Here is a 10,921-nt window from a genome sequence, read left to right on the forward strand (position 1 = left end):
TAGATCAAAGTTAAAAGTCAGCCTCTGTCCCTCAACCAATTGTTAATTTCAAGATGGTGTTTGGTAGGAGGGGTCACTAACTATAATTCTCCACTACATTTCACTTCTAATCATTTTGTATTTGAGTGATAATTGTTTTAGTTTGAATTATAATATTTTTGTGTGCGGTGTTTGTGATGAGATTATTTTAAAGGATATTTATAAAAACAAAAATATATATATAATAATAAAAGTTATGTTATTATATTTTTAAATTATAAAAATAACAAATTCAAAGCAGATAATTCTTTCACGTTTGATATATATAATTACTTGTCATAATTGTGATATTGGCAATATGAAAAAAGAATTCATTCAATAAGAAGTTTTTAGACAAATCACAAATTGTCACATCATTTACTAAATTAATGATGAAAAATATAAATAATTAAATTTGAGACTAATTAAAAAAAATTGACACGTGTTCCAAGTTGAAATTGAAAACATAGGTAGGCTACATGTTAATTATTTTGATTCAATTAAATATTATTTACTTGGATTAAGTTCAATTAGCCTAAAAATAAAGGGATAGTTGCAAATTTAGCAATTAAATTCAAAATAATTAAGTATATAGCAACATTTTAAAAAAAAATTGCAAATATAGCAAAAATTGTCAAATTCTATCACTCTATCACTAATGAATCATGTTGTAAAAATTGGTTTATCACCGATAGATCATATGAGTCTATCAATGATACAAGTCTATTAGCGATAGTTTTGCTATATTTGCAATTTTTTTAAATGTTGTTATATCCTTAATTATTATTCCTCAAATGACCATCCATTACAATTATCCAAAAATAAGTTTAATTGAGTTCAAAAACTAAATATGATCCAAATCCAGGTGGTTGAGCACATGAGTCTCGTTCATGGACCAATCTGTCTCGTTCATGGACCAATCTGTCTCGTTCATGGACCAATCAAACACAAGTCCATAAAGCTCACCAAGAAAGCCTGTAAATAGAGGAGTTCTTCTCATTTGTAAGAGCTGAATTTTTTTTACTTTAGAAGGTCAAAATTCTTCCAAGAGCTAGAAGATTTCCTAACTCCTGAAGTCGATTGCCGTCGAAGATTGAAGCTCATTTGAAAATACAAGCTTTCTTCTAAGACTCCAATTTCCTTTGAAGACACAAACTTTCTTTAAAGACTCCAACTTCAAATATATCGCGTGGTCTGCTTTCTTACGTAAACACTCAATTGAGAGAAAATTAAAGGATCAAATTATAGAGATCAAACCAAATCGAATCAAATGAATAAAAATACAACATCAACTCAAGTTCAAGTCTACGAACTAAATTTCTTCGAAAATCTCGTACGAACAGAGGTGCTATGGACTGCTCTTTTATAAAATAAGTTTGTCACCAGATGCAATTTTCCTTATTTTAATTTGAGAAAGATATGGTAAAAGCAGTAACAAATAGTAATAATACTATACCAACTGCAGGGTTTTGAAATAATGTTTACCGTAGCTAATTGATAGTTTTTAAATAGCATTTATTGTAGTTAGAGATGTTATTATAATCTTGCCCCAAACGCTCCCTAAGTTAACATTTAATTTCAATGATTTTTTATTTTAAAAATTAAATTGTTATATATAAATTTGAAAGTATAGTAACTACAGTAACTAAATCGTTACAAAATTTAAAGTATAGAGACTGATTCATTACAAATTAATGTTTATGAACTAACTAAATTGTTATTTGCATGAAAGTTTAGGGACCAATTTTTTTCATAGGTTTTTTTAACTCAATTTTTATAAGAAAACATTACAAAAATCACCGCAAGTACGTTGGCAGTTGTAATTATACTCTTAAACTTTTGCTAATAACAATTGGACTCCTGAAGTTTTAAACGTGTTAAAATTAGACCCTCAACTTTACAATGATTTTAAAAGTCGGACCCACAAATGATAAAAATTTAATAACCAAAATTATGTAATCGGTACAATTTATACCATCATGTAAAAGTTTAGGGGTCCAAATTTAAAATTTGGATATGTTTGATGACTCAATTTTTAATTTTAAAAGTTTAAAAATACAGTTGTAACTACTACCGTACTATAAACTATAAAGGTTGTTTTTGTAATTTGTCTTTTTTTTATTAAAATACACGTGTTATTTTAGCAATTGATTTTAAAATTAGACCATAGGTATTTGAAGAATTGCTTTTTAGTTCAATAGTATTAAGTGACCTTCGTCTCTAAAGGTTTGAACTTCAACTTTGTTGTTGTAATTACAAAAGAAGGGATATGATTCCATATTCAAAATATTATTCAATAAAGATAAAAAATTCATTTTATATGGTTAGATTATAAAATTTGATATATATTGTGAAATGAACTGAGAAAATATAATATAATATAAATAAATAAATTAGAAAATAAGAAAATAATTAGGAAAAGCAAAATCTAATAATTCTCCCCTTTCACCAATTTTTTTGGATTTCTTTTTGGGACAACCAAACGTCACTATTTATAGGCAATTTGACAAGCATGAGGTGAGTTACATAGCCACTAAGGTTAACTCTGTTATACACATATGACATGAGTGTTTGATGGTTAATGGAAAGACATGTGACTATATGGCCTCTAAGAAAACTGATGGACATCTACTTTTTTATATTAATATTGATGCTCATCACTTATATGAAATATGCCTTGTTAAAACCTTACTAGCAAAAAATTCAATGATAAAAAAATGCTAATGAAGGAAAAAGAGTATATATTTCATATATTCTTTCAAAACTAAAATTTACTCCCCTCGTGAACACATCAATTGAGATCTCTGAGTCCCCGCATGAAGGGGTAAAATCTCATGATAACGGAAGATTTTACAGAATCATTCCTCAAACTAATTTGAAAATCCCAGAATACCATCAAATTAACAAAATTAATTAAGAAACTAGTTTTCTTATTAAAACTTAAAAGTTAAACATACTTTCTAATTGTAGATTAGAGAGAGAAAAAATTGTTTAAATTTTTTAATCTACAAAGTAAATCTCGGGACACCACCCGGATGAGATTGGTTTGTGGAACCAATTGGGATAGAAAAAAGTTGAGAGATGTTTGAGAGAAATTCTTTTCTTTTTGCCTAGGTAAAATCATTGGCTTTTTTTCTTGATTGATTCGTTAAAGAAAATTGTTCTATAACTTTCTTTTCTTCTTGGAATAGGAAAAAGAGTAAAAGAGAATCACGACATTCTATTAATTTAAAAAAGATTAAACTAATAGAAATTTCAAATCTACTAATTAATTAACCTTAGTTAATAATTAATTAATATTTTATTTAAATCTTTTTTAATGAATATCTCTCTAATATCTTATAGTTTTATATTAATTTAATCAAATCAAATTTAATTAAATAATATTAAACTAAATATTAATTAATTAATAACTAAATTAAATATTTTATAATTAACTTAAGTTAAATTTGAATCATGTTCAAATATAAATCTCTCCTAACCAATAGTTTTAATATAAATCCAAATTCACGTTAAATTATTTGTTATAGCAAATATGTGAGGAAGCACTAAAATCAATTATCCAAATTGATGAATCAATGAGTGAAGTAGAGAGACAAGTACTTGCTATGTGAGTGGTCTCTCTTTTGGAGTACTAACCATTTTGGGATGTGTTATGATGAGTCTGAAGCATACTCATAAGTTGTGAATACTGATAATTGTTGAGGCTAGCAAAAAATGCAGACTGGTTAGGAGCTTCTGTCATTTTCTCATTTCTAGCTTGAAGTGTATTGTTTTGTCTCTATTGGTGAACTGAGTTTTTGCTTGCAAGTCTATGGCCGGGAGGATAACCATGCAACTTATAGCACTTATCAGCAATATGTCCTCTATAGCCACAATTGGAACATATAGGCTGTGTGTCCTTTTTCTTGGATTTCTTAGAGAAAAATATTCTCTCAGAATTAGCCATTAGTGTTATACTTTCAATGGAAGGTGAAGATCTAATGGATCTTTGTCCTTCTTTTTGGATGATGAGAAAAAAAACTTTATATACAGATGGCAAGGGATCAATCAACGAGATTTGAGCTCTAGTTTGAGAATAAGATTCATTTAGTCCCATGAGAAATGTCATTACAAACTCTAAATTCAAAAGATCAATCATCTTCTTTGACCCTTCACAAGTTCATTCATCCATAGGATGGTATTCAACAAGTTATTGCCATATAGTGGTGATTTTTGCACAGTACACTTCAACCGAGAGACTCCCTTGTGTAGTAGTTACCAAGTCTTTTCACAACTGGTATATGTGAGGTCCATTCGACTGCCTATATCTTTCCTTCAATTCATCACACTTCCTTTACGCTTCCATTGTAAACAAGGCTTGCCACTATTTCTTTTGAAATGGAGTTGATAATCCAAGAGGCTATTACATCATTGTTACATTTCCAAGCAGAGAGGAGATTACTTTCTGAAGGTTTCTTGATTGCACCAGTGATGAAACCAACTTTGTTCTTTTCAGATAACGCAAGCATCATTGCTCTACTCCATGATGAGTAATTATTCGATCCTACCAGTGGTGTAGAAACAAGGTTGGTGACCGAAATGATGGAATGATGTAGCATGAAAGGGTCAACTGAGCATCAAGATCAAAGGAGGTAATCGGGGCTGAGATATTGGAACTGCAGGAAGCTAAACTCTCAGGTGTTGTCGTTGGTGCAAATTGCACGATTAAGGGACGCTCGAGTTCTTGCTTCTAAAACTCTCTTTGCAGAATTTGATCTTATACCATAACAGAGAGGAGAGGTTGAGGGAGAAAATCTTATTAAGAGGTAAGTCTCTTTATTTCTTGTATGAATATTTACATAGAACAAACTTGATATATATAGGAGCTTCATAATAACTGTCTTTTAACAAAATAATAAACTGTTGTGACAGAAAAATAAGTATCTAACAACTGTGTTGTTAATAGAAAAAGATGGAGAGATTCACCCAAAACATCAATATCAATATCATCATCAAGTAGTAATGGAATGTTGCGAATGTTGTCAGACACATGAAGCCGCTGAAATAGTTTAACATTGAGATCCATAACAACCATTTCTTTCTTTAACCAACACTTACAAACACCACTAGCAAGCTCTCTCGTGCGTTATAATTTTCCAACACAAACATGAATTTTTCCCTCTTCAATAACTACTATTCAACTTGTTGGGTAGATGGGACTATTCATAGGCCCTTCTAAGAAAACATGCCTCTGATTATGTTTGATGATGGTAGCGTAAAGAACGTTTCTGGCGCTCGAGGTTGTAAGGTATTGGTCAAATTTCAACTTGGTTATTTCTCGATTGTTATATATTAAATCAACTAGGCTGATCAACCCAAACCTTGACGTGTTGATCTGTCCATAGGTTTTTGACATTGTCTTGGATAACCCTCAACAACATAAAAGATAATGTATTGCAAGTACGTATTAGATTTTTGACATTGTCTTGAATAACCCTCAACAACATAAAAGATAATGTATTGCAAGTACGTATTAGATAAAAACCACTGAAGAACAATGCAATATCAATGGTATGTTGAGAGAGATATATATCTCACTCAATCAATCCACCGAGTAATACTTACCAAAAGGATCTCCAAAAGCTTTATAAACAAATCACCTCTAGCTAGTTACCATTCTACCATTAATAATATCCTGGGAATATCTCCATGAATTAGTTGTAATTTGAATCTAATTCAATTAGTTAAAACACGTCTTCTCACCAACAACAACAAAATTAAAGTTTAAATCTTCATCTCCATTGTAGAGTATAGCTGTCCTGCAAGTGTATATGAATCCATAGTAGAGCAGCATTATAATAAAAATATGGAAGGCTAAACCATGTGTGTTTAAATTATTGCAACATTTGAAAAGCAAAACATTTCCTTTTATAAGTAGGAGGATGAATATTTGAACCTCTAATCTCAAATAGAGAGATACATGTCAATTAGACGTTGTGCAGTTAAAAGATTCTTCTTTGGAAGAAAAATAGACTTTCTCTAGCACATCTTTAAAGTTCAAAACTGAATTCCCAACCCCTTTTCACTTCAAAAACCCTAGTTGAAGTTATAAACTGAGTAACACCATCCTCTAAACGACTGCCTTTTCCACTCAGAGAGAAGGGAGGATACTCAAAAGCACATCATCGCATAGAATTAAAGAAAGATTACAATTTATAACAAGATCTTCTCACCTAACACAATGTTAAACAACTACCAAATCCACACGCTTTAAACTAGTAAGGTTTTACATATATACTCTTTAACACTCAACCATCAATCAAAATAAAATCTCTTGGGGCAAAAACTTCAACCACTAGGAATTTAACTTTGGATTAAGAAATTGATGTAAATTTGAGCAAATGGAAGATACTCTTTTTGATGCATGCACTCAGCATAACCCTCCCCAGAGGATCACAGTTCACTTGCACAAAGTGCATGCATCAAAAATAGAGTAGAAATTTCAGTCAGATAGTAAACGTAGTAGCTAAGCTTGTAAGAAAAATGGGGAGGAAAAAAACCCATTTTAATCAAACAAGTTTCTGAGTGCATTTTGTTTGGTACAAGGATTAGGTAACAATTCCTTGGAGTTTTGCCTTCGAGTCTCTACTTGTTCATCAGAATGAGAAACTGCTTCAGATTCCCCTAAAACAACCCCTTGCTTCTGCAAAAACTCCCATTTATCTTGAAACAAATAAAAGAAACCGATGAAGGAGATCTCTGCAGTGAAGAGTACAGTCCATAATCCAATGCTTCTTGAAGTTTTCTTATGGTAGGCATTTAAGCCAGTATAGATATTGATGATTCCCACTATAGAAATTATTGTTCCAAGAATCCAATGCATAAGAAACCATGCATTTCTTTCTTTCTTTCCCCTGCACAAGTCAAGTGAGTGGTGATGGTTTCTCAGAAAAGCTTCAACTCAGTTATTAAAAGGAAACATTTCCACAGAAGGTTCAGAGACTGAGTTTGTAATGAATTTTGAGGATACTGTTTTTGAGTAGTCTCATTTTGTAAGTACTTTTTGAATAACTGTTTTTTAAAATAGAATCAACGAGAGAAAAAAAGGAAAGAGGCATACAAAAAAAACAAGTCCACCAAAACACCCCTTCTAAAGAAAGAGATTCCAACTATGTAAGATGTTACCAAGAGAATAGCTACAAATTTGTTTTGATATTGAAGCCCAAAGTGACCTATAAAATCTCACTAAAGACCAAACCTTATAGGGATCTACATACCTACCTCAACACTTTATTGTTCCTCTCCCTCCAAATAGGATACAACACAACACACGCCCTAGAAAACCACAGAAAAATGATCTCTCTCTAAAAGGCGGATGAATAAGCATTAACCAAGGGAAATTTCTAAGAGTATGTTATGTATTTTTCTTAAAAAAAGTTGAAACATTTTTGGCTACGTAATTAGATGCCAAAGTAAAATTTTAAAGTGCTTTTGATTACCGATAGAAGTTAAGACAAACTCTTATTTTGCATATTTTAATGGGGTCATTTAGTGGAGCAATAATCATGTTTTGGTCCTACAAAGTTTCACAAGTCAAGAAAGGTCCTAAAAATGAAAAAGGGTAAAGTGGGAAAAGCAGATGAAATTTACCTTTGAGGCCTGAAAATGCCTATCACTGCCTGTGCCCATATGGCTAAGTAAAGAGCTAAACCTATTCTTTGATGGTTATTATTAAATAAGTTCTCAAAATTTCTGATGGACATTACAGCTCCAGCTGTGGCCAAGAGGAGGGATAGTGTCTGTTAAATGAAATTAAGTCAATATCCTTCAAAGAATATCAAGTTCAGAATCACTATATATATATATATTTAATTTAAAAATTCAGCTGTCATTGAGAAAAAAAAAAGTGCATACAAAAAAAAGAAAAGAAAGGAGCCAAACAGAATTAGGCCTATAAAGTACTCCAAAAGAACAAAGTCAAGAGGATAAGTGCAAATCCCTTTTGTATCCTTATACTTTAATGCTCATGCAAATATCACAAATCCGTATGCTTTAAAAAACCATTTGTTTTACAGTATAATTAACTAGCCAATCAATACTAATTAACAATGTTGACAAGCTAGAGATAATATCTTACAAGACTAACATTCATAATTTACTCTTAGAAAGAGAGAGAGAAACAGTTTGTGCTCATTGGAGACAATGAGAAGGATCATGAGGAGTACTACTAATTATAATCCTTTTCTTGCTATTCAAGTATGAATTCTGTAACTTCTCTGCCACTAAATTGTAATCAGCAAAACTAAAGAAAATTCCAGAATAAAAACAAAGAAATCATGATGATACAACATGCTGGGCATGATTATGTTCTATCAAATTTAAAACAAAAAATGGTTGCCTTTTAAGCATTTTTATGATCTCGAAAGAAAACATCATCTTTCTCTGAGTTACAAGATATTTAAAAAAATTAGTAGAAGAAATAAAGAATGAAGAATGAAGAAGGGAGTTGCTTTACCTGCAAAACAACATGGAGGTAGAAGAAGACCTTTAACAGAGTCGACCCACGAGCCATCCTACCAGACATTCTAATTGTGAGTATCCCAACAGGCATTAGGAACCCCATTGAAATCCAGAGGAGCAGTCCATGGAGTTGAATATCAAGTCTCTTTTGATGGCTTAACTGCAAAACTTCCAAAATCATCGTCAAATTACAGCGAATTTAATTTTATATAAATATTTTAACATTCTCATTCGCATGTGGGATCCAAATTTACACAAAATCAACAAGTGATTAATTAGAGAAAAAAATGACTAGGATCAAACTATAAAAACCATGTGAAAAGTTACTTTAAATTTGATCTTATATCAACAATTTAAGAAGGAAAATAGTTGGCTAGAATAAATTTAATCTTAGATCACCACTATGAACTCTCTTTCACTGGTGGACTCTAAATTAGCAAAAGAACCAAACAGGGGATCGATTTCCAAGCCTAATATGTTAAATCACCACCAAACTCAAACACTGAGGTGAAAAGGTTACCGTAAATTTAATCTTATATAAAAACTCAACAAGAGAAATAGAAGGCTAGAATAAATTGAATCTTGTATCAACACTACAACACTCTCTTTCACTAGGGGCCCTCCAAAATTTGCACAAGAACCAACAAGTGGCTAATAAGAGAAAAAAATGACTTTACAGGAATCAAACAGAGAATTCCCTAACCTAATATCATGTTAAATCACCCATAAACTCAGTCAGGTGAAAAGGTTACTGTAAATTTAATCTTACATAAAAATTCAACAGAAAATAAAGTGGGCTAAAATAAATTTAATCTCATGTCAATATTTTAAACAAGAAAATTAGCTCAAACTTTACCTTTTCATGGCTGTCTTCAATACTCCTCTGACTCCTAGCTTTCTGCAACTCTCCAGGAGCTGAGCCTTGAACTAATGGCAGAAGAAAAGCATTACAAACGCTCATAGCAATGAGCTCCATCTCATAAAAGTTTCTCATTCTCCAATAACTAGTTGCACATCAAAAACAAAAACCCAAATGAAAAATCAAACACAAACTCTTTTCAGAAAACCCTTTTTCTCAATCTCCCCTAAAGTGGGATTTGTGAAGATAAGGGGTGTAATGAATTTGAGCAGCGAAAATGTGGATTAAAAGTGGGGAAGAAAATTTGAAGTGGAATGGCTTGAAAACCAGTGAGCTTGGAATCACAGTGGTTATATATTGAGAAATATTTCGCCATTGTAAAGGGTTTAAGAAGAAAGGTGAATGGGAAATGATGAAGGGATGACATGAGCGAGCCATCTTCCCTTTGGTTCTTGCCGCCCAAAAAGGCCATGTTTGGAAGTGGGGTAGAGAGAAATATGATTAAAAGGAAGAAAGGATTAGAAAATTAGATGATTTTGTTAGTATTGAATTGGATAATAATGATAGGAAGGTGTGGGAAATTAAGCTTTCGTTTTGTAGGGATGAATGCAGAAATTTTGTCAATGGGAGCAAACGACTATAGATTACAAACCATTTTCGAGGTTTACCCCAAACAAGCACGTCCTATGATACATTTCCATAATTTTGATTTTCTCTATATATTATTTATAAGTTGGAGGAGTTCAATCAATCCTCTCTCGACTTAAATCTAAATCTGTTGATGCGGACCGAACAAAGCAAAATCAAATCTCCCACATTTTTAATAAAATGTCATGTCTATTATCATTGAGATACACTCTTTTGTCGAATAACATAAATTTGTACCATACTTATTAGATACCTATTAAACTTTAGATATTTTTAAACACGAGATTACGACGTCTAAAAGTTTTTTAGTAATCTTTTTAAAATTTTTAGAGGTGTAAATGGGTCATTTAACTCATTTTTCAGATATGAAAACAAATCTTGTAGAACAAAGAGAATTAGAAAGGGAAGGCAATTTTATTCTTAGAAACCTACATTTTAGTGACTCTTTGAAGCTAAACTGTCCATGATGACAAAACATTCACCAATTTCAATTATAAAACAATGTATAAAGCCCAACATTATCATCTCCACTAAAGAAATAATGAATTTGAAAGTTTGGATTATGGGCCCATTGAGTTCCTTTGATCGAGTTCCTTCTAGACCTCTATTGACACCCACAGATTCACCAAACTGAACCCCTTTTTTCTTTTCTCTAAGATTTGAGAATTTTACAATATTCAATTCACCATGATTTGGGGAATTCCATTAGAGATATATATGACAATAACCTTTTTATTAATATTGTTGTTGTAATGAATGCATGACAATGCTTCCATGACCCATTAAAACTGCACTTTGTTTAGGTACTCTTGTACTAAAAACAAGTGTTGTTCATATTTTTCAACTCATTTTGTATTCTAATTAAAAATTGATTTGGTTCACGAAGAAAAGTAG

General features: G+C 31.4%; 1 protein-coding gene across 1 annotated transcript; it reads right to left on the reverse strand.

Moving 5' to 3' along the window:
- Positions 1-6,168: 6,168 nt before the first annotated feature.
- Positions 6,169-9,986, reverse strand: LOC101216101 (cytochrome b561 domain-containing protein At4g18260). Its single transcript, XM_004147387.3, has 4 exons — positions 9,377-9,986; positions 8,516-8,680; positions 7,651-7,799; positions 6,169-6,914 (listed from the first exon to the last, which is right to left on the reverse strand). The coding sequence occupies exons 1-4, from the start codon at positions 9,512-9,514 to the stop codon at positions 6,566-6,568; spliced, it is 801 nt and encodes a 266-aa protein (XP_004147435.1). The 5' UTR covers positions 9,515-9,986; the 3' UTR covers positions 6,169-6,565.
- Positions 9,987-10,921: the final 935 nt, after the last annotated feature.

Source organism: Cucumis sativus, chromosome 1 (assembly GCF_000004075.3).
Source record: "Cucumis sativus cultivar 9930 chromosome 1, Cucumber_9930_V3, whole genome shotgun sequence".
Taxonomy (NCBI): domain Eukaryota; kingdom Viridiplantae; phylum Streptophyta; class Magnoliopsida; order Cucurbitales; family Cucurbitaceae; genus Cucumis; species Cucumis sativus.

Excerpts from the sequence above, each read along its gene's own strand:
- LOC101216101 (XM_004147387.3), bottom strand. The coding sequence starts at position 9,514 with ATGAGAAACTTTTATGAGATGGAGCTCATTGCTATGAGCGTTTGTAAT. Across the intron at positions 8,681-9,376 it reads TTGAAGACAGCCATGAAAAG|TTAAGCCATCAAAAGAGACT; the intron begins GTAAAGTTTGAG and ends GAAGTTTTGCAG. Across the intron at positions 7,800-8,515 it reads ACCTCCATGTTGTTTTGCAG|ACACTATCCCTCCTCTTGGC; the intron begins GTAAAGCAACTC and ends TTCATTTAACAG.